This window comes from Neocloeon triangulifer, unplaced genomic scaffold, assembly GCF_031216515.1.
Source record: "Neocloeon triangulifer isolate White Clay Creek 2 clone unplaced genomic scaffold, ASM3121651v1 ptg000014l, whole genome shotgun sequence".
Taxonomy (NCBI): Eukaryota; Metazoa; Arthropoda; class Insecta; order Ephemeroptera; family Baetidae; genus Neocloeon; species Neocloeon triangulifer.
Window position 1 is genome coordinate 8197783 of NW_026775556.1, and position 21870 is coordinate 8219652.

At 38.9% G+C, this 21870-nt stretch overlaps 4 protein-coding genes and 1 non-coding gene across 5 annotated transcripts in view; 3 read left to right on the forward strand and 2 right to left on the reverse strand.

The window, feature by feature from the left end:
- Positions 1 to 1000: 1000 nt before the first annotated feature.
- Positions 1001 to 2509, reverse strand: LOC132199256 (uncharacterized). Its single transcript, XM_059623844.1, has one exon. The coding sequence runs from the start codon at positions 2380 to 2382 to the stop codon at positions 1990 to 1992; it is 393 nt and encodes a 130-aa protein (XP_059479827.1). The 5' UTR covers positions 2383 to 2509; the 3' UTR covers positions 1001 to 1989.
- An 857-nt stretch (positions 2510 to 3366) lies between these two features.
- LOC132199252 (cytoplasmic phosphatidylinositol transfer protein 1) lies at positions 3367 to 6190 on the reverse strand. Its single transcript, XM_059623841.1, has 7 exons — positions 6041 to 6190; positions 5546 to 5694; positions 5317 to 5485; positions 5164 to 5262; positions 4950 to 5105; positions 3911 to 4036; positions 3367 to 3855 (listed from the first exon to the last, which is right to left on the reverse strand). The coding sequence occupies exons 1-7, from the start codon at positions 6089 to 6091 to the stop codon at positions 3727 to 3729; spliced, it is 879 nt and encodes a 292-aa protein (XP_059479824.1). The 5' UTR covers positions 6092 to 6190; the 3' UTR covers positions 3367 to 3726.
- Positions 4084 to 4155, forward strand: Trnap-ugg (transfer RNA proline (anticodon UGG)). Its single transcript has one exon. It is a non-coding gene; the product is annotated as a tRNA-Pro (tRNA).
- Positions 6191 to 6234: 44 nt separating the features above from the next.
- LOC132199254 (probable trafficking protein particle complex subunit 2) lies at positions 6235 to 7375 on the forward strand. Its single transcript, XM_059623843.1, has 3 exons — positions 6235 to 6488; positions 6824 to 7057; positions 7121 to 7375. The coding sequence occupies exons 1-3, from the start codon at positions 6399 to 6401 to the stop codon at positions 7217 to 7219; spliced, it is 423 nt and encodes a 140-aa protein (XP_059479826.1). The 5' UTR covers positions 6235 to 6398; the 3' UTR covers positions 7220 to 7375.
- The window catches only part of LOC132199248 (inactive tyrosine-protein kinase 7-like), a 33273-nt gene continuing 18532 nt past the window's right edge, over positions 7130 to 21870 (forward strand). Inside the window, exons 1-3 of the mRNA XM_059623834.1 lie at positions 7130 to 7230; positions 7545 to 7797; positions 12462 to 12764. Of these exons, the coding sequence (XP_059479817.1) occupies positions 7581 to 7797; positions 12462 to 12764 (520 nt within the window). The 5' untranslated portion in view covers positions 7130 to 7230; positions 7545 to 7580. The remainder of the gene's footprint in view (positions 7231 to 7544; positions 7798 to 12461; positions 12765 to 21870) is intronic.

Here is a 21870-nt window from a genome sequence, read left to right on the forward strand (position 1 = left end):
TTCAAAGAATAAAGAAAGACGTTCTTCTATTGCGGAAGAATGAGGTGTGCGAAAATTCTAGAAAGGCGCGAAAAGGGAAAAAAATGACATTCTCTTTGCCCTATATAGAAATTTTTGTCCTCCACGTACTTCACGGCTGCCGTAATATTTCAAATGATGAAAGAGTTGGCCTGGAATAGAACAGCTCAAAGTGGAATTTTATGACCATTTTCCTTTTATCTTCTCTTATTAATTCATACAGCTTCCATGGTCACCAGAATAATGCCAGATGACATGGGTGGAATAAATGATTGGAAGGCTTTTTTTACGAAATGATGAAAATAGATGTAACAGAAAAAAACCTATGTTATTGAATAATATTCTCTAATAATTTTTACCGTAATAATTGTGTGCATACAAATTTACTATTGTTTTCAGTTTTTATTTTTTTTCTAAACAAAAAAGTATATTACGTGATTTGTAAATAAAAACACACCCTTTGTTACACCGTTATCGATTCGCGGCCACGGCGGTGTGTTTCAGAGCAGTGGAGTACGTGTGCACTTTCGTATGGCTGGCTGCTCGTTTGCGCTGCCACAGCGTCAACTCGCCAGGCGCAGTGGAAATTTCCATTGAGAGTTGAAAGCGGGTCATGCCCGCTCCGGAGAGGCGCGTCTTCTCCGGCCGCGGTCAAATTGCAAGCAATCTGCTGTTGCATGCCTTTTTCAGCTGCGATTTGTCTGGCGCCAAAAGCCAGTTAGTAATTACCTCTCAGCGCTTTGCTACTCCACTATTTTCTTTGCTAGGCTATTTTCCAAAGCGGTTTTATTTTTGGGCGTTGCCCCACTTCAGGGGCAACAACTCCAAAGGCATGCGTTTATTATTGTTTTATTATTTCTTGTTTATTGACTATTACTTTCAATGATCTTATTCTCAGGATAAAAATAAACATTTTCTCTTTGGTATTGCTCATTTTCTATTTTTGTTACGGGTTTCAGTGTTTGGATTGAAAAAGTAGGAGTAATTTGTTTACAAGCATTCCTGCTCAATTTTATTGTTTCTCATTTTTTGTTAACTTTCGTAATACAACAATTTTTAATCAGTCAACATTGCGGGTTTGTGAATTAATCATCTGCTTTTGGCGTATTTTTTTCTCTCACAAATTTAACAGCAATTTCTTTTTTTTTTCGTCACAGATTTTTGAAAACAGCCAATTCATCATCAATTTCTTTTCACTAAAAATAGCTGCTACTATAAACTTTCGTGTCTATCGAATCGGAACTGAAATCTCAGCGTCTACAAAGCAGGCAGAGAAAGTGTACAAAAGAAGCCACTTATAATCATGTGTTTCTCCCAACGTATAAAAAAATCATTCTCCGTAGAAAAAAATTACATACAGAAAAGATGAAAAAAATTATTAATTGCTTACAAATAGGAAATGACTCGAGTCTAATTAGATTAGCGTTTACAGTTTGTTGTTCCGTTTGATACAGCAGTCAGACTATCACTGATGATAATATTTTATTATTAGTAGTTGTGATCTCGTGAAATAATTAATAATAATATTCAAATGAAGCGCAAAAGTGTTTAGAATGCGACGTTTCCGCCGCCGCTGCGGGCACAAATTTTGGTTCTCAATTAAATAAAACATCGAGTACTTGCCTCATCGTCAGAGTTAAAAAATACCAAAAATTGCCAAGTTTGATTAAATAGCGGCGGCGGGGGTGCGTGGAATGTCGCGCTGACTTATCAAAACTCTCTTCATCCTTCTCGTCACACAGCAGCAGTCTGGTGTTCTTCGTTTCTCACTTTTTTTAAGAGGCACCGTTCAACTTAAATAGTATAATGTGTGTATTGTTGCGAAAACTCAGTCTAAAAGCTGGCGGGCACCGTCTGCGACTGCAGGGAGCGCGGCGTCGACGAGGCCGACGACGACCGCCGTCGGGCTGCCCGGATGTCAATGGGGCGGGAGCGCGGGGGCGGCGTGAAAGTAGCCGGAGGCGGCGGACCTCAAGAGGAGGACCGCGAGTCGGCTTCTGACGAACTTGAGCGGAACGACCTCTTCAGCTTGTCCACAAGTCGCGTGTGGAATTTGTTGAGCGAACTCTGCGAGCCGGAGCTCTTCGGAGGCGACGAGGAGGCCGTCGACGAGCCCTTGCTGGGCGACTGGAGGCTGGCACGTGACGAGTTGGACGTCCGGACGGCCATCGGTGCCGACCGGTGAGCCGGGCTGAAGAAGTCAGTCGAGCCCGGCGACGTGGACAGGCTCGGACACTCGCTACTCCGGCACTCGGACGCTTTGCGGCTGCGGCTGTTGTCCGAGGTGCGACGCATGTTGTTGTTGGTGCGCTGGGACCGGTAAATGTCCCAGTCGTTCTTCACCACGGGCATCATGAAGGCCATGATTGTAGCACAGTTTGGTACTTGGGTAAGGATTAAGGTGTGTGTTCTCTCAGCAACGGGTGCTCACTGAATGATACGGCGCGCGCCGTTCGTTGCCCACTTATAGGCAGTGGGGGCCGCGGGAAGGCCGTGGCGTTGATTGGCCGGCGCCGCCGTGACGTCGCCGACGCCACAGACACTGGCCCCCGGCACGTAGGCCACTGGGTGCATATAATTAAAAACGCGATGCATCGCCGACGTGCGATAAGCTCCAGTGAATGAAGCGCAATTTCTCTCTCCCTACTTATCATTTGCGCCCTCACGGACTGTGTTTTGCAGCACGTGACTTTACTACTATTCGATCTCACAATCTTGGCTCTTCATTTCTGACGCGCGTCCACGTGACCTAAGGCGTGCAGTAATCGTTACACCACTCCACATTGTGTTGTGTTTTCCCAAATAATAATGACTGGAGGAAGAAACATTCCAAAGTCCACTCATTAATTTCCTCACTGAATTCCCGTCAACCAATTCTGATTAAACTTGTATTCCTCTTGACGTCTCATGACATTTATGACCGCAAAGCACGTGCGTGCAATTATAAAAAATCCATTTCACCAGCATTATTTCCTAATCAATTCATTGATGCCTTGAGTGGAATTCTCAATGATGTGTATTATTTATATAAAGACTATTTCCTCATTCTGTAATGTAAAAAAGTAAAATTGCTAGCTTAAAGGATTCCCCGTTTTTAGTGAAGATCATGCCAAGCAGTAAGTGAGTTAGGCAACTGGCATGACAAGGGTGCGCGGCAAATTGCCTACTTCTGCTTTTACAGGGGTGCTGCGTAGTAGAAAATTCTGGCTCTTATTGGATTTGTTTGAGATGTTTAAAATATAATTTTTTCGTAACAACTTCATTTTTAATGGCTGTCTTTATCATTGGTAAATTAATTATAATACATGGTTTTTGTTGATAATTTAACAATCTAATTTGTTGCTCTTTTTCTTTTGTTAGATTTTATTTATTTTATAACAGGTTTTATACTGCATAATTGACTCATGCAGTGTGCTCCTCAACAAGTAACAAAAATTTGGCAACACAACATAATAAACTATAAAAAATACGCACAACCGCAACAGTATTAAGGCGCCCAAAAATTGTAAGCAAAGTCTTCAAAATTTAAATAAATTAGTCTAAATAATATGCTGGCCAAAATGTGCATTTGAAGGGGCCACAAGTAATATTGTGGCTGGACAGTCTTAATATGAGAGAAGATCAATGCAATATTATGTTATTTATACTATCCTATTAAATACTATTTCATCAATTGCATTAAATAATTTATGGCCGTTTTAGTGCTGTTTAGTACCAGGAAAACCAAGATTTTTGCGCATTGGGCTGACCCTCAGCATCCTTTGCTTCTTTCTCTTCGTCGCCGTCCCCCTCTTCCTTTTCTGCGTTCTCCGCCGCCACGCCCAGCTCTTGTAAAACCTGCAATACGTGTCATGAAAATTTCCAGCTGATTTGATTAAACGGCCATTAATACCTTGGTGTTTGTCTCTTCTTGTATTTTTTGCTCGTACTCTCGGACGTCCTCAATTGTCATACCATGCCACTCGTCCATCCACGCAAACGCTTGACGATGACCAAGCAGCAAAATATCACGAATTGCCTGCAATGTAAAAAGTTATCGCGCTTGCGTTCAGTCGGAATACAAGCGGCCTGTTGGTCTAGGGGTATGATTCCTGCTTTGGGTGCAGGAGGTCCCGGGTTCAAATCCCGGACAGGCCCTCTTTTTGCTTAGTTTATTTTCAAAAAGTAATTAATTGACAAACATAGATGGGAATAATGTACTTTAGGAATTTCTAGCACTCTAACCATATTTGGAAGCAAATGTAACAATACAAATAATCGCAAATAATAATAAAAAATTATAATTAACAATAACAATTTGGTTCTCCCTTGGGGAATGAAAATATTATTTTGTGATTATCTTGATAAGTACATGGTAAATTAATTGGTCCCATTTGTCCTACACTCTATACCTCGACTTCACTTCTGTCTTATAGCAGTTTTTTGTTGTGTTGAAAAATCAGCCAATAAGTTATTAAAATACAAAATCATATTCGTAATTTGAGTAAAGTTAAAGAAATGATATAGAAAGAAGAAAAGGAGTTTAAAAGTAAAAGAATGGTTGGGGGATGCACCTTTCAGGGAAATTGAGGGTTCAAAATCTTGCAATTGACCAGCTCTACTGCCCGCTCATGTGGTTGCTAGAGATTCTGCGCTTTGGAAACAATGAGGCTCTTCAACTGGGCCATAATGTTTTGAATCACTTCTTCTTGGCGCGGAGGAAAAAAGCTTCGTTTTGAAGCCTCCATTTCCCTGAGTGTTGCATTCGGGAACTATTTTTACTTTTAAAAATTCCCTTTTTTCTTAATTCATTACTTTTAACTCTAATCGAATTGAATAAGAGCTCAGCAATGGATCCCAATTTTTGGGAAAATAATATGTACTATGTAAATAAACAAAATGATATTAAAATGTAATTTTTAAAATTAATTTAAGGTTATTTCTGATTTCACCTTTAGGATCCAATCTTCAACTCTAGTTTGCAGACCCCACACTTCGAAGCTTGCTCTGACTAGTTTGTATGAGCACATGATGGGCTGCGTGTCTTCTTTCCAACCCTCGACCAAGACACCTCGGCCCGTCTTCTTGGATTTAAAAAGTTTTGGATCCTAAGCATTTCAATTCAATCGTGATGTTTCTTCTATGATTATTTAAATAAAAACACACTTCTTCCTCCTTGTAGTGCCTCGGCACAACCTCATCAAATGCAATGTCGATGAACTCGACATTTCGGTTTGCCAGTTCCTCCTCGGGAATTCCTAAACACTGGCAAAAAAATAATTAAAATTTTAATACAACTGATTTTGAGTAAAAATATACATTTTCAGAGGTTCCAGCATTGTCTTCAAATCTCGTTTTTATAAAAATATTAAACTTGGGTAGGAACGAACAAGTGTATTCCGTCTCGGTGTAAGGATAATAATTCCACGCTTTCTCCGTTACGTAAAATAAGCGAGGGATCATCGACTGGACCCAATACGGCAGTTTACTAAAAAGATATGAACAGATTAATACAATTTCTTTTTTGAATTCGATATAATTTTTCAACCTGGAGAGGTGGATTCTCTTTTCAGTGTACTGGCCCTTGCCGTGCACTTCATCTTCACAAGGCGAATTTTCCACAACCTCGACTCCTTCACCTTTTTCAGACTGCTCGAGGCTGTGCCTTGCTATCATGTAGAGCTGACCGACTTTGTACTAAAACGCATGACGAAAAAAATAAAAATCGATTAGCTATTTACTAGCAACTACGTATATACACCGTGAAAGATTATAAGGAGCTGTTAAGTATGTACTGAGAAAGAAGAAAATAATTTTAAATTGAAAATTAATTTCGTACAAATAATAATTTCATACATATTTTGGTTGGGTAGATTTGAGTAATTATAATTTGTTTCTACGGGATTTCCGGGAATTTCATACAAAATTTGTAATTACTTCCGCCTCTGCGAGAGATCATGATAACATGCGGATAACATTATATGTACATATTTTGACAGAAACGATTAGCAATAAGGATTTAAGATCAACATTTAATTTTCACCTCTTCGACGGTCAACGGCATGCATATTCGATACTCCTTTGTGAGCACCATGTCCAAAATTTCCCAAGATTTAAAATTGGCACGACAGAAATTAAGGTTTTGCGTTCAACTTCCGAGCCTCTAACTCTCACTGTAAACCACGCCCCTCTGCCCCGCCCCTCTTGTACTGTGAAGTTAACCACAACGTACCATTCTTCTTCGGCCAGCTGGCGAAAGAAAACAAAATAACAGAACGATCACCACAAGTCCCAAGTGCTCTCATTTCTAAGGTTTTGGGCTAGCTATTATTTGTTTTCTCCGAAAATGTAAATCAAATTTCGGCCTGAACTTTATCTATCGCATCTTTAAGTTCATCAAAATGTCTGGTTCGTACTATTTCTACATCGTCTGCCACACGGACAGCCCAATTTTCGAAATGGAATTCTTGCCCACAACCAAAGAACCAAAGGTTTGTTTTTGGAAAATACACGCATTGATGTTGGTTTTGCAGTTCTTCGTTTAAAATTAACATCACCTGCCATTTATTTCAACTTATTGATTACTCCATTACATATTATAATACATATCTTTCAAAGAGAAAGATCCAAGATCCTCTAATAAAAAAAGAGTTCACTTTTTATGAACATTTCGATGTTGTTTTACATGATTTTCCTCTTGACGTTTCTTTGTAATGTTTTGAAGGAACTTGTGTATTAATTTTTTTCAATGAATGTGCTGTGAAAACTTACTTTAAAATTTACAATATAAATCATGAATTCATTCTAATTATTTTTTGTTTTACAGAAAGAAGACCATCGGCATTTGATTGAATTCATTGCCAATGCCGCTCTAGATTTAGTTGACGAACATATGTGGCGGACAAGCAACATGTACTTGAAAGCAGTGGACAAATTCAACCAGTGGTTTGTGTCCGCCTTTGTGACCGCCAGCAACATTCGATTTCTTGTGGTGCACGACAACAAGAACGAAGACGGCATCAAGAACTTCTTCATGGAGATGTACGAGACTTACATCAAGGTAAATTTATAAAATATCAAAAAAGAAAGACCTTCAATTACAATAAACTGATTAATTTTGCAGTTCTCCATGAACCCCTTCTACAAACAAAACACGCCAATCAAGAGCACGGCGTTCGAGAAGAAAGCTCAGTTCTACGGAAGGAAGTTTCTCACAAGCTAATTGGTGTGCTTGTAAGATTTATTTTGAATATTATTTTCAAGAATAATTTATAAGGTATTAAGTTAATAGAGTTGCAATTAAAAATTGCTGCTGTTGATTATGATTTAATGAAAATCTGGTAATAAAATATTGTAAAATATGGAAAGACAAAGTTTGACCTATTATCAAAGCTAAAATTAAACCCGTTTTTCTGAAAGTAATAATTTTTTTATATCATGTTATATTAATTATAATTATTCAATAAGCCGTGCAGGGCTTTTAACCTGCACAGCGCATTATGTATACAGAGAGGATTCTTTTTAATTTCCGAGAAAAATGTTTTTAGTTTTTGTCGAGAGGTGGTGCGAGCGTGCTGCCCTGGATGGCGCGTCTGTGGTGGTGGGGTTGGCGGCTGACGGAGCGCAGCATCATGCTTCTGAAGCCGGCACGCCGCTCGTCTTGTCATACCCACGAGTACCATTCTGGCGGCCCGCCGGCAAGACTCACTCTCATCTCTTCGGAGGCGGCGCTCCCACATGTTCTTAGCATGGCCAAACTAATCACCGCACTTTTGGTCTTTCTGGTCCTATGCATCACAGGTCAGTCAAATCAACACTTCAATTTTTCAATTGCAATTCATAAAATAATTTATTTAAGACTTTTGAAAGGGAAAATCTTAAATACTGGAATTCAGTAATAAAAAATGTAAACAAGCAATCCTTAAACAAACAAAAATTTACGAGTTCAAGAAACGTTGTTTGCAAAAAGTTCAGAACGGCATATGGCAGACTGCTGCTGCGTTGCTTGATCATCGGTGTTAAAGGGTTGCGAACTTTTTTGCGGGCTCATATTGCACTGCTGTATACAAGAGCTGGGGGAGCCAAGTTAACCACATCTCGTTCAATCCACCCTATTCTCTCTTGATCAGCTTAAAACCAGTTCTGGCGCGTCTAAGGCTTTATAGTTTTAAGAAAAAGATAAAAGAGTTCTTAAGTGCTTCTACTTTCAACTTGTAAATATTTCAGCAGTTCTTTTTTATGTCGAAGATTTCTTTCCTAAAAAAAAAAAAATGACAAGTTGCGGTACCTCTTCGATCCAATATAGGGAATAAGTTGATTGTGTACGCGTGACGTGCGTACAACATGGCATTATTTTTCAGAACTGGCGCACTATTGGTATTTATGTCCCTTTCTCCAAGGCACGTTTTATTGCCCAAACGCAATTATCTCCTGCTGCTGATATTTATTTGATTGCTTTCGCGCCTGATGACACCGATCTAATAATAACAAGAAAAATGCCCAACACCTCTCCTGTTATCGGAAAATAATCCTTTTTCTGTATTTTTTCATCCCATTTCTGCGAGTCGGTATCGATTTTCGTCATTTTCGCCGAAGGGTCGCTGAGTTGAGATGCCGTCCTCGTCTCACAGCGTCCCTTGGTACGAAAGGGGACCCAAGTCGAGTTTGCTCTCATCAAGAAGATGTGTAGTGCACGGTTGCTCACACCTCTCGACTTACTCTGAACCAGAATTTTCACAAAGACAAAATTTACTAGGAATCTTTAACCATAGGAGTAAAATTTGAATTTTGTTGAATTGTTGAATTATTAAAAATATCATTCCGCAAAGGCTGGAAATTCATTAATTTAAATTAAAAGTTTTTCCCCAAACCCTTCTCCTTCTTCTATGCCGCCTCTTTTGTGAATTTACACATTGGTCACGGAACAGTCCCAAACATTTTTCCATACTTTACGAGAGCGAACCTTTTTTTCCTGTCGGACCGAACATGCCTTTTTATTTATCGAAACGCATATGCTCGCCAGACGTGTAAGACTTTCCTCTCCTTCTTCAAAAAGGTGCGCCGCGCGTTTCGCCAATTCCACATTGTTGACAGGGGGTGGCTCGTAAATCAACCCTCATAAATCCCTCTCAAGTAAACACCGAAAGTACCGAAAGCCTTGGAATTCGACTCGGTTTTGCGGCTCGCTACTCTGAAAGCTGCGTGAATTGATTCAGCTTGTATTATTCTGTCAAAAAAATACAAAACGTAAAAATGGGTGCGGAAATCTATTTAGAAACCTCCCCGCGGCCCACCACAGAGACTTCTAAATTAGATTTTTCTCTACGCCGGGGTGGCAGAGGAAAACTTTTCCACGTGTTCGGGTTGGAAATAATTTGGTAGGGCTCTTTTTGAATATTAAATTCCCTCCCGTTGGGCGAGTGCATTTCTGCACATGTATCTTTTCCTCCCGTCCGCCTTTTTCTTTGCTCCTCTCTTTTTTATGTTACTTTGGGCGCCGGGGTTACTTGTGATTCTGGTGCGTCGTCGCGGCTAATGTATCTTCTTCACCTAGATGCTTTGGATGTGGGTGAGCGTCGCTCCCTGTGTTGTATGTATACCTTCGCATGTAGTTTTCGTTCGTCCCTTGTCTCCGGCAAACTAAATGAACTCCGCCAGCAAAGAGAGAAAGATGCGCCCCCAAGACACCGGGTCTGAATACACAAGGACCACCCCGGCATCAGCACAAGCTATCACTTGGGCATTACACAATAACCCACTCAGCGAACGCATCCCGCCCTTTTTCCTCACTTTTCGCTGATATATTTCAACACGCTCTTTATTTTAACCCCATCGATTTCGCCCTCTTGACGTTTCTTTTCTCTCTGTTTTGCATGTGAATGGGGTAAAAAGTGAGAGATAGAACGTTTGGTGTGAAGCAAGACGCGATCAAAAGATTTCAAGGTGTGAAATATAAGGGGGAAAATTTACGGAGATTTTTTATTATTCACCAGCAACCTTATTGAGTTACAAAATTTAAAAAGGGAAAAATAATTTTATATGAAAATTAATATAATCAATTCACAGAGCACAAAAAAATATAAATTTTTTTGAAGTTATTGTTTCAATAATCTAATTTGCATATTAGGGCTGCGAAGTAAAACATTAATTTTTAAGATAATTCTCCCAAGCTTCGTATAAAGCTTTTTGTTCAGGAAATCGATCATCCTATATGAATATACATTAACGATTTTGTTTGAATAAAGCAAATAATCGAAATACGATATTTTAGATAGTGCTTTTACACCACCAAGATCGAGTTAAATTTAATGAGCTTTCGGTCAATCTGGAGAAGGGTTACCATTATGGTATATTAAAGCTTAAATTCCCTGGCGGAAACGAGAGCGAATTTGCAAAGCAAATCCTCCCTAATTATGCGTTGCAACGTTCTTTCGCAACTCTCTCTACAAATGGAATTTCCGTCAGAATGCATCGAGCAGTGGAAATAATAATTTCGCCAACCCTCAGCTAACAACATAATGCGCGGGGGCGGCAAACAAGTTTTGTATTATTTAGTTTTGTACAAGAAGAGAGAAGGGCATAGCGCCGCACTTGTGCTGAAGAAGAGAGCGCGTGGTCGGGGTGGGTGAGACAAGCACCCCTTGCCGGCCATCTCTCGCACAGTGAGTCACATCACAATAAAAACACCCCCTCCTCCTCCAACGCGAGAGGGCAAGAGATCTGCCGCTCAAATTTATTATTACGCGCCACGCAGCGAGCGGAAACGCAAAATAAGCGAGAGGCCGCGCCGGTAAGCTAGGTTGGGTAGACTGTGCCGCAGTGCGCCCCTCAAAAGTCGAACCGCACTCGGTGGAACCGCCAGCCTAGCTTTGCAATTTGCGTATTTTTGCTGCAGTGTGCTTCTATTATTTCCCACTCGAGATGGGGCGGTCGCAGGTGTCTGCCTGCGTCCTCCTGCGCACCCAAATTGGAGTTTGGTCCATTCTGATCCCAAAAGCATGAGACGACAGAATATTTTGCTGAATTTTTTATGATGCAGCAATAAGTTATTAATGCCAATTTTTATTTTTCTAAGTTTCCAATGAAATTTTATTCAAATGTTTTATGAAATCATATTTAATTATTAATTTTATATTTCCGTTTAATTAAAGTAATAAACCTCTAATTTTTAATTTTATCACGCATATTTATTAAAGAACTTCAGTAAATAATTAACATGTTTAGCAAAACTATTATTACATTGATCACTCTGCTCGTCATTATTTGACGTTTAAATTTGTTTTAGCTAATTAATTTTATCATTATTTTATTGTAATAAACGTTTTTTGAAACTAGTCAGTAGTCAAGATGAATTGCTGCGGTTATTAGCCATTATTAGGGTTTGTGCGCCTCATGGCGCTGCTCCTGATAGTGAGCTCAAATGAGAGGGCTTCTGTTAACTAATTGGGTGTGCATGGCAATGAAGCAGGAAAAAGTTAGACGACGCAAAATGTGTTCGGATGTCTGTCAGAGGACAAGATAAATTTCTTCCTGTCTGCTAACAAGAAGAGAAAAATAAAAGAATAATATCTGCATTCGCATCATGCGCGCCGCTCGCATTCAGAATATTCTCTCAGATGACTCGCAATTAAGATAACAGCATTTTAAGGGGCTCATTGTGCGGTGCTGCTGCTGGATAATAATCCTCTGCGGAGCTGTTTTTAATAGCGGGACGCTTGAGATTTTCAATTGGCAAAAAGCTACAATTTGCAATGCTTTCAGCAATTATATTTTTTACTCTTATTATTCAATTACTTAAAGTGAAATGCAGACGTATAATACATAATTATATGGTTGATAAATTATGCCTTTTGTTTTTTTTCTTCTTAAAAATATGGACTTCTGAAGGCAGAGAAGGAATATATAATATATGTTAATTTCCGCACGCTGAAAAACAAAAGCTTGCGATAATGAAATGGATCTAATCTGGCTAAAGGGCGTGAGTGAGTCAGATGAAAGTTTGCCGAAGGGGGGGTGCTAGAGCTGGTTACTCGCATCCTCCCTGTTTGGCCGCCGAGCCACCCCTGGCAGACCCATTACCCTAAATCAGTCGCGGCAGCAACGCATAGCTAGCGCAGACAAACATAATCGAAACGCATAAACTCCAAAATTATTTTACTTTGTTGGGGGAGAGATAGCAATATTGCTGCGTCAACCAACATGCTTGCTAATAAATGCTGCTAAAATAGAAAATAGCAAGAGTGAAACTTTTTTTATCTAAATTAAATCATATTTTACAATTAATGTTCAAATTATTATTAAATTGGTATAATTGCCTTTTCTATGAAGTTATTACCATAAAACAAATTAAACAATGTTCTTATAATTAAAATAAAATTAAACTACATATTCAGTGTGTATAATCTGTATAATCAATTATTTAATCAAATTTCTTTATATCAAATTTAATTATGTTGTTGTTTCAGGATGTGTGCTTGGCCAGGAGGACCGATTTTACTTCTCAATCAACCCGGAGCCAGTGACCTCAGTGGTGTCTGGTCGACCTGTGACCCTGAGGTGCAAGGCGAGTGCCGAGGCCGGCCTCGCCTACTACTGGCAACTAAATAACCGCCCTTTGACCAACACCACGCGCCGGTTCCAAAAAGGGCCCGACCTGCACATCACCAGGGTGGACAGGGAACGGGACGCCGGCGAGTTCACTTGCATCGCCTCCAACAACACTTCCGGCTTTTCGCTCACCAGCCAATCAGCCACGCTCAACATTCTATGTAAGTTTATCAATTTTGTTTTGCTTAAAAACTCGGTTTTATTCACATTTTGAACTCAAATTTTTATTGTAAAAATTCTAAGCCATGCAAAGTTGATCAGGGATTATGGAAAGGACCTTTCAATATTTAACTTTTTCCTTGGGTGAAGAGAATAGGGCGTCTCTTTTTAATAAAAATTTCCATTCAAGCTCTCTGTCTTGAGGTGAGCTGTACTTTTTTTTTATCCCAACTGTGAAGTGGAGGGCAAATAAGCTCGTTTACTCTCAGCTCTTCAATTCAAGTATTTAGTGGCGCGCGTTTCAATTTTAAAAGGAATTTGGTTCAAAGTGATTTTCATTAAAAATGAGAAGCTGCCTTCGGAGACAAAAAAAGTGCATTCGACGGAATTAAGAACGTTAAGGAGGCCGTGCAGAGGGAGGAAGAGGAAGACGCGTGTCTCGGCCTATCAATCAGCCAGCCTGTTACCGCCAGATATTTAATGCCAACGCTCGGGCGCAAGAGAGCGATACTTTGAACTAAAACACTCCTCGATTCTATTTTCGTTCCATGCTGTCTATCAGCCGTGCACCAACACACTCCAGCCGAAAAGGCCAAATTGAGACGAGAGGGCTCGATTACTTCGAACGCGGCCGTTTGCGTTCATGCATAATTTAAACCGAGCGTGCCAAACTTAACTGGGCAGCACCAAACTCATTTGTCTATGAACTCGACTCGGAATAATATAGAACAGTTTTAATTTCAAACATCTTCATAAAATTTAAAATATATGTTCCATTAACCTTGATGGAATATTAAAGCGCTTGATTAAATTGATAGAAATTCCACGATAAATATTTTAATTTTTGGATGAAATTTATTGACTTTTTTATATGTATTACAATATCAATAAAAAAATCACTGTTCCTTTAATGATTCAGAATTAAAAACAGCATCCATAAAAAAAATTTTTTGCCGAATTTGCTTGAATTATTTTTAAATGCTACTTGAAGTGACATCTTCATTAAATTTAAAATAATTTCCAATATCTTTTAATAGAGGTAATTTAATAATATTGATATATTTGATATACATGGATATACATACATTCCATTGTAAATTTTAAACCATTTTTTTTTAACTACATGTTAATTGAATTTTCTTTTTAAATTACAACATAAATTTCTTTCATAGAATTTTTGTAAGGGAAGTTGCTTGGAAGAATTTTTAGGCCTACCACTAACAATAAGTGTGCGACATTTTGTGACCCCTGCGAGTATAATGCCCATGGAGCAGAGCGAGTTTTGTCTGCTCGCGCAAAAATCCCATTAAGCCACAGCGCGCAAGTTGGTGTGCTCTGTTGCTATTTCACCCCGGGGTGGAATCCTCCGTGCGCCTTCTTTCCCTCTCTCATGTGGCATTTGCTCCACAAATCACGCCGCTTTTTGTTTATGCCACGCTCGCATTTTTACAATTTTTCTGCGCCAGAGACGAGCAAATTGCCTCATTTTAGTCGCCACGCTGAATCGCAAAGACGGCCAGCGAAAAATTTTGCTATAAAAAACAGTGATTTTCTGCAATCATTAAAAGCATAAATAAATTTAATTAATCTATGCTGGGTAAATTAAATATACATCTGAATTTTATCTCTGAAATAATTTCACCAAATTAATTCAACTTTCCACAATACGAAATCGTGGAATTAATTTCATTTTAAGATTTAATTCTAAATGATTTTTTTAAATTCTAATCCTCAATTAAAAAAAGAATAAATGTGGAAATAATATTTCGATAACAGCTTTTGGCTGTTATTCAACATTGATTTGAATTACTGTTAACTTCAAGAGGTTTTTGCTTGCTTATTTTCAATAGTTTTGTGCAGCCTTTGCCTGTTGTGAAATGCAAGCTCGTGCTAATTTTTGTTTTTTATGAATCATCACTTCTTTATGAAATTCTCTATAGAAGAAGAAATTTAACAATCATAGGATGACAGATAAGCTCAACTATTGATCTATTCGTTATCAAAAAATCGGCTCGACTTGGATGAGCGGCTTTGGGGTCAGAATGAGTAAAACTCCTTCCACGGATCAAACAAATTGAGCGACCCTTTGTCAATCAATCAATCTGAAATAATTTCCATTTTCAAGTGGGCGCAAATCTGCTGCTGAGCGGTAGCCACTTTCAGCGCTTTGGTGTGCGATAAGATAAGCGGCCTATCGAGCTGCCAATTAACTCATTAATTAATCTGCGGTGAGCATCATTAAGTGGCGCTGAAAACAGTCGGCAGGACCATTAAACTAAACTGCTGCCGGTGGCCGCGCGCGATGATGGAGAATTGAAATGTTGCGCTTTTGGCTGCGAGCGGCTTCGCGTGTATGTTTCAGCCAGAACATGATTATGATGATCGGGATTGTGTTGTTGGTTTTGTTAAAGGCAGTTATTACATGGGCGTTCCTATCCTGCGCGCTCTCTCAACTCGTGTTCCAAGGCAAATTAGAGGCAGGTAAGAGAGGCGCGCAGGCCATCAAACTCTTTATCGCCGGCCCCAATCAATTTGTCTCGGGCTCCATGAAATTGAATTAAATAATAAATCAAGGAATTCCAAAATGGGAAAGATCCAATTTAGCAAAGGAACCATTCAACAGATAATTTTATATTCTCCCTCCAACAGAAGGATATCTAAAAATATCTAACACAAAATAGCTAGTATTTTGTAAGAAAAACAATAAATGCACACATTTTATAAAACCTCTTTTTCGAAAAAAAAAATTAATTAAAAAAAAATATGATCTTTGTCTAGATCAAAAAATTCAAACACAAGGAAATAGTGTTCAACCGCATAAATGATTTATTCTTTCGCCAATGGAAAATTAAGAAACGAAACAAGGAAGAGTTATAATTTGTTTTATGGTACGTTTCGTTTTGTAGGTTTTTGGAGCAGTTTTTGGGTAAAATTTTATTCCCATTAATTTTATGCTCAATTTTTTTTGCCAGTTTGGATAATTTAATGACATCATCTTTTGTGAAGGAAGATTTAAAGAAAATTTCATGAATTGTATATACAAAAGATCAATCAGCTTTTTTCATTTTTGTTTGAACAGGGTGGTCTCCTAATCTATACTGCGGCCATTCAATTTGTGAGCTTTTGAAAACTTCTGAGTTAGTTTATTTGCTTTAGGAATTTGGTATTTCTCTCTGGGAGCCTGCAAGTGTGCGCGGGAAACATATCATTTTATGGCCAGAGTTTTACGGCCAATGAAAAAGTCTTAAAGAGCTCTACTGGCTTCTTATTTTGACAGTTGAAACTGTGCGCGGCAGAAGCAGGTATTTTTCAATTTTTATGATGCATGGACCTCTGTTTCTGGCAGAGACGTCGGTCGGAGAGAGCAGGGCCGGGATATCGGTGCAGCAGCAGCGGGAGGCTCCGAGCTAATTGTACAAACAAACCTTTTAGCTGGCGCGTGAGAGATGGATTTTTTCCATTCTCGACCCATCCCTCCACCCAGGAGTAATCATCGTTTTAAATAAATCAAAAAGCATCTGAACAAAAAAAATATGTGTATTCAGCCCAACCCATAAAGAATTTTTATATACACAATGGCTGAGACAAAAATTATTGGGAAATTTTTCATCTTGACAAAAGTGCAAAAAGAAAAATCAGGCCCCTAGAGAAATCGAGCCCAATTTTGCCGCCCTGTGTATTTCTTTGATTAAAAGCGCGGCCGATTGAACAAAAGTACGCAGCCGGAGACACAAAAAAGTTCAATATCCCGGTCTCGTCTCGTTCCGCGCCTTTGTGTGTCGGGAAAAAAGAGACCTCTGCAAACAAGCGCGAGCCTTTTTTATTTCAGCGAGCCATGCCGCATTTCTGATTCCTGCACAATTAGCCGCGCGTATATTTGTTCTGTTTGAGACTGAGCTGGACCCTCACCGTGCGCACAGCCTCCGAAAGAAAGGAAAAGGTACAACCAGCAGACCCCGAGGTCCTGCTCTCCGCTCGGCTGGTTCTGGTGATGACAGATAAGCTAATAGAAATGCAGATTGAATAGCAGGTCGAATTACTCAGCCAGGCCGAACCGCCTCGATTAGCAATTAATTAATTCCAGCTCAGGTGGTGCTCAGACACAGACATTCATCTTCATCTTCTCTTGATTTTAATTTAAGAAGATAATAAAGGCAGCCGCAAAAAGATCATAGTTTATTATTTGCTTGTTATGGTTAATTAAATTTGAATAATAATTTTATTACTATAACATTTAAGCATATAATCAAATACATTAAATTGAAAATTCTAATTTTAGCTTACGATCTCTAACTTTTAATTAGGAACAAACCAGCATCAAAATTTAAAATTATGTTATTTCAGATGAAGGCCTGGCGATGCTGAAATATTCAGGCTGAAAATAATTCAAAGTAAAGTCTGTGCTTGCCGATGTTATTATTATCAGTTACTTAAGGCCTAAAATCGTCATAATCGAGAGGCTGTGGCTGGACCCGTTGGAAGTTTTGTGGCGCGGTGTGTCTGTCTCCGTTCCAAGAGCAGCCCATTCGTACGTTTTAGTGCCTGCGAGCTTGCTGACGAGATAAAATAAAATATACACGTGAAAGAGCGCGGCAGCGGCGGCCGAGCCAACAACCGGTTCTCATTTTAATGCACGTAATTTTTTATTTGCTTAAGTAGTTGTTGGGAAGAGCCGCGGAGAGCGGATGATAATATTATACGCACACACAAGATGATGATGGAGGGCGCGCTGGCTCACCATATAATTTGATCGTCTACTCAATTATTTTTTATTATTGGCTTATCGAGTGCCATGCTTTTAACCTTAAGACATTTCTGTAATGCATACCTCGTTAAAACAAGCACCGAGAGAAGTGTTTGGGGCTTTTTTGCTGCGCGCTCCTACGAAAGCGAAAGTGGCGAATAAATTTCAAACGTCGTGTTTTAGAGCGCGGCGCGTTTTGATGCCACTAAAAGGGTTTTTCGCAACCACTCGCACAATCAGAGGTTGCGGAGTGCTATGTTTAATTATCGGTGAAAATCCCTCACCAGCAAAGTGGCACCGATATATTATTTAGCCTGGGTGGCAAACGGTTGAGCTTATGTCAATAGACAATTAAAATAATATGCGTATGAATATTAAATTTACAATAAAGATACAAAAATAAATTTCTTATTTTTCATTAGAATTAATTTAATAAACAAGCGTTGTTAGTTGCTTTCTATAATTTTATTATAAATTTAATTACAGCATTAAAAAATAAGTAGAGATATTGCAAGAAATTCGATAAAATTTAAATGAATATAACTTGTAAAAAATCTGTTGGAAAATATTTTTTGATTATAAATTGTATCCACAAAATATTTTAAAATGGTTTATAATATTGTGTTTTTTCTTCTTTGATTCTCTTGCACGGTTACAATAATTCATGTAAAAATCGATCCTATTGTTAAAATAATTCCATTTTACTACAACATAAAAACAACAATATCATTTGAAAACTAGTTTCCAAAAGCTCTATCATGAAATGTTCCTTTGTGTCTCTCTTTATAAAATTTTGGTAAACAATAGCGAAGAAAATAGAATCGCTTATATTGCGTGAGTTGGTTACACATATAAATTTCCCTGTAAAGAGGCCCTGGGAAAAATTCATACGTATACGCGCAAAGTAAAATATGCGCTGCGGTCACTGCGGCCCAAAAGCAATATTTTCGGCGGCGCTCCTCCGCCTTCACCATATCGCACGCGAAAAGAAAAAAAAAATACATTTCTCGGGATGGCATTTTTAGTGGAGAAACACATGATGCATAAAACCTATGGAACGTGTTCAGCGGAAAATTTCGAGTGTGTCGTAGCGTAATAAAATAATTGAAGCGGAGCGTGTGGCACAAAATAATGCGGCGGAATTCGCGGCATCCGCGCCGTGGAAATTATTGCAAGTTGTCAAACGTCTCTCTCCGGCAATGTGATAATTTGCGCATTCCTCCCGGGAAGCCATCCGGGCAAAAAGGATGCGGCGCTATAGAGAGTCTATATGAAAAATCTCGCTTCTTTTTGCTCCAGCAAATGGAATCCGAATCGAAGTTACTCCCGCGAGAGACGACCGAGGCGAGCATGCGAGAAGGATGCTGGAAAAATTCTTTTCTTGCCCTGCTGCTGGCTGCTGCAAATTGAATCATCCAAATGGAATTGCCGTTGTTGCCGGCGTCAAGCACACACACGCATGGGACATGTTTAATATCATACACACACACACACACGTGCCGCTTTTTTTCGCGCTAGCAATTCCGAAACTGTCAAAAATGTGCACCAAGGGCGAAATACAGTTCAAAGAAAAAGCTAGACTTCAATTATTTAATTTCTCATTAAATTGCAAAAATTTTCAACATTATCAAAAAGTTATTTCAGCAATCATGCCACAAAATTTTTATCTATACAGCTTTTTATGAATATTCGACTTGCTTTACTCATTCTGGCTGCTGCACCTGATAATGGAGTTTTGTGTAATGTATTCGACAAAAAGCGGGCACTAAAGCGCTGATAGAACAGATTGGCAAATTGTGCGTGCGCGTAATTCCTCGTTCGGCGCCGATCTTTTTCTCTGCGCCGGCATTTAATCCAATTTTCCGAGCCATTGAGTTGACAATTGTTTCGGCTTGCGTCGGAAATCTCGTCTTATCCTCTGCGTCACTAAAGCCGTTTGAATGGAATCTAGCCAAAAAAGTTTGTACTTTTCCAGGCAAAACTATCAAAATTGCATATTGATTCGATTTCCTATTAAAATAAAATATTTCAGAACTTCAGAGTTTTTTTGTTTATTTTATGCCTTTTGTAAAGGGAAGTTTATATGTTCCTTTTTCTTTTGTTTTCACCTTGTTACAAAAAAGTTGCACCCCTATTGTGTTGCACACGCAATTTTCCGAGTCAGAAAAGATGCAGCATCTGGATAAACAAGGCTAGGCAATTAGGAATGCAGCAAGCAGGCGATTTGCTGATATTGCAGTAGAAAAAAGCCTGCGCCGCCGCTGCACCCCTTTGCTGACTGACCCTTTCGGAGGCGGAATTCTGCGGCACTTCTTCCTCGCACAGCCTCATGTTCTTTCTTACTCCACGCACGTAGCCAATTTTGATCCGCCTCCCTGTGCATTAGCTTCTATCTCGCCGCTATAAACCATCAGCGCCGCGCCTTATTTCTTACAAGCTCTAGCTATATATATTTATATAGTATGGCATCCAAAATTTATCTCCTGAAGATATTTATAAATTTTAGAGCAAACATTATAATTTGATTTATTGATATTTTGTTTTAAAAAAACGTTTCAAATTTCAAAGTTTTGCAAAAATTCTTAGCTTTCGCGGTACTTTTGAAAAATTTTAATTTTAAAACTAATTACTTTGTCCCATTTTTACATTATTATGAAATCACGGAAATCACTATCCAATTGAATCAACAGCTCATCTTTTATGGAACAGTCTGAATAATTCAGCCCATCATCGTGATGATGAGAGGAAGGAAGGGAGTCGCCGTATTGTTTAAAAGAAATGCGAGCTCGGAATCTGGAACAAGAAGCTCATTTTAATTCATATCTTTGCACCACCGCCAGATAGTCTCAAGGGGCGCGAATCTTTCTTCGGGCGAGAGGATTTGATTATGAATCACGCGCGCGCGCCCCAGTATGGAAGGAGCAAAAGCCCAGCCGGGGTATTATAAAAGTTTGGCTGTTCCTGAATATCAAATGAGTTAAGTCATTATCGTCGTCCATAAAACGGGATGAGACCCTTTTGCTCTTGCTAGCTCGCGCACTCATTCCTGATTGGACCAATTTAGCAGAATGGCACACGGAAGAGACGAGTAAAATCCCACTTGCCAGCGTTCAAATGTATGCGTCGTTTTTGCAGATAAAATCCACAGAGGCAAAGTCATGGGTGCAATATTTGCAAATTAGAGATTGGCAACTTAAAAAAAAAAAATATCGGCATGAGAAATGAGAATTGAAAGATTTATTACAGGTTTATAAATTTTTTTGCAGTTTAAATTATATTTAATTAAATTATTATTATTTTTCTTTTTGTAAATTTGTGTCCAATAAACTCGGAGTGCATAGAAACTCATGTAAAAAGCGTTATGAATTTTGGCCGCAGCTGCACACAAGAGAACCCTTTTTGCAAAAGTAATTATTGATATGGTGTGAAAATGCCGCCGCACGAAAGATAATGGAATTGTTTCCCTGAACGAAAACATGCAATTTCAATATTACACCGGCAGCACCACTGGTTTTTTTAGAATCACGGGACGAGGAGCGAGCGAGTTTCATGCTCATTTTGCGAGTCACGCCTCTCTCTCTCTCGCATGTGCTTTTGGGATGAGTTTTGCACACACTGCCGCTGTGAGTGTATAATGTTGTAGATGCCTTTCCTTTGAAGTCGCTCGGCATGCCCATATACACATCAACACGGCGGCGCCGGCGAAAAAGTGTATTTCCCTCACACTTTTCATTTCGCAGCTTTGGTGCAAACTTCAAACAACAGGCACCCGCCTGTGATGTCTGAAGAGAGACGGACCATTCTCTTCCACTCGTAGTCTCTCTCTTTGCTTTGCTCTGCACTCGCGTTTTTCACGCCTAACCATTAACACGCGGCGACTGAAAGGAGTAGTTTGTTCCTCACTCGCGTTTTGTCGCTCGCTTTCCCACACCGTTAATATGCATGTCCCGGAGAACACAAAACTGCGATGTTTATCTTGCAGTCCAGTTCCTCTTATCAGAAGCAGTCTTTAAAATACCTACAATTCACTTAATATTTTTACATCACACATAGTCTTCACAAATACTTGAACAAAAAAATTATTTAAATCATTATTTATTACATAAATTTGTTTTTAAAATAATTTTTATTTTTTTGTGAACATTAATATTATTAAAGATACTTGTTTTTAGTTTAAATATTTTATTTATTATTGATTTACTCAGTCAGTATAGTATAAATTAACATCAAAATGCAAACTTTTAAAATATAGTTAAAAAAGTTTTAAAAGAATATAATTTGGTGAATTAGATAAGGTTCCTTGAAATTGCTGCAAATTAAGGAATTTAAAAATCATTAAATAGCCTATCTCATTAGTAGGTAAA

What these genes read in the sequence shown, in the direction of transcription:
- LOC132199256 (XM_059623844.1), bottom strand. Translation starts at nt 2,382, where the DNA reads ATGGCCTTCATGATGCCCGTGGTGAAGAACGACTGGGACATTTACCGG.
- LOC132199252 (XM_059623841.1), bottom strand. Translation starts at nt 6,091, where the DNA reads ATGGTGCTCACAAAGGAGTATCGAATATGCATGCCGTTGACCGTCGAA. An exon ending in AAGAGAATCCACCTCTCCAG is followed by an intron (nt 5,486 to 5,545) that starts GTTGAAAAATTA and finishes ATATCTTTTTAG; the next exon opens with TAAACTGCCGTATTGGGTCC. An exon ending in AAGAAGAGACAAACACCAAG is followed by an intron (nt 3,856 to 3,910) that starts GTATTAATGGCC and finishes CACGTATTGCAG; the next exon opens with GTTTTACAAGAGCTGGGCGT.
- LOC132199254 (XM_059623843.1), top strand. Translation starts at nt 6,399, where the DNA reads ATGTCTGGTTCGTACTATTTCTACATCGTCTGCCACACGGACAGCCCA. An exon ending in CCACAACCAAAGAACCAAAG is followed by an intron (nt 6,489 to 6,823) that starts GTTTGTTTTTGG and finishes TTTGTTTTACAG; the next exon opens with AAAGAAGACCATCGGCATTT. An exon ending in TGTACGAGACTTACATCAAG is followed by an intron (nt 7,058 to 7,120) that starts GTAAATTTATAA and finishes TTAATTTTGCAG; the next exon opens with TTCTCCATGAACCCCTTCTA.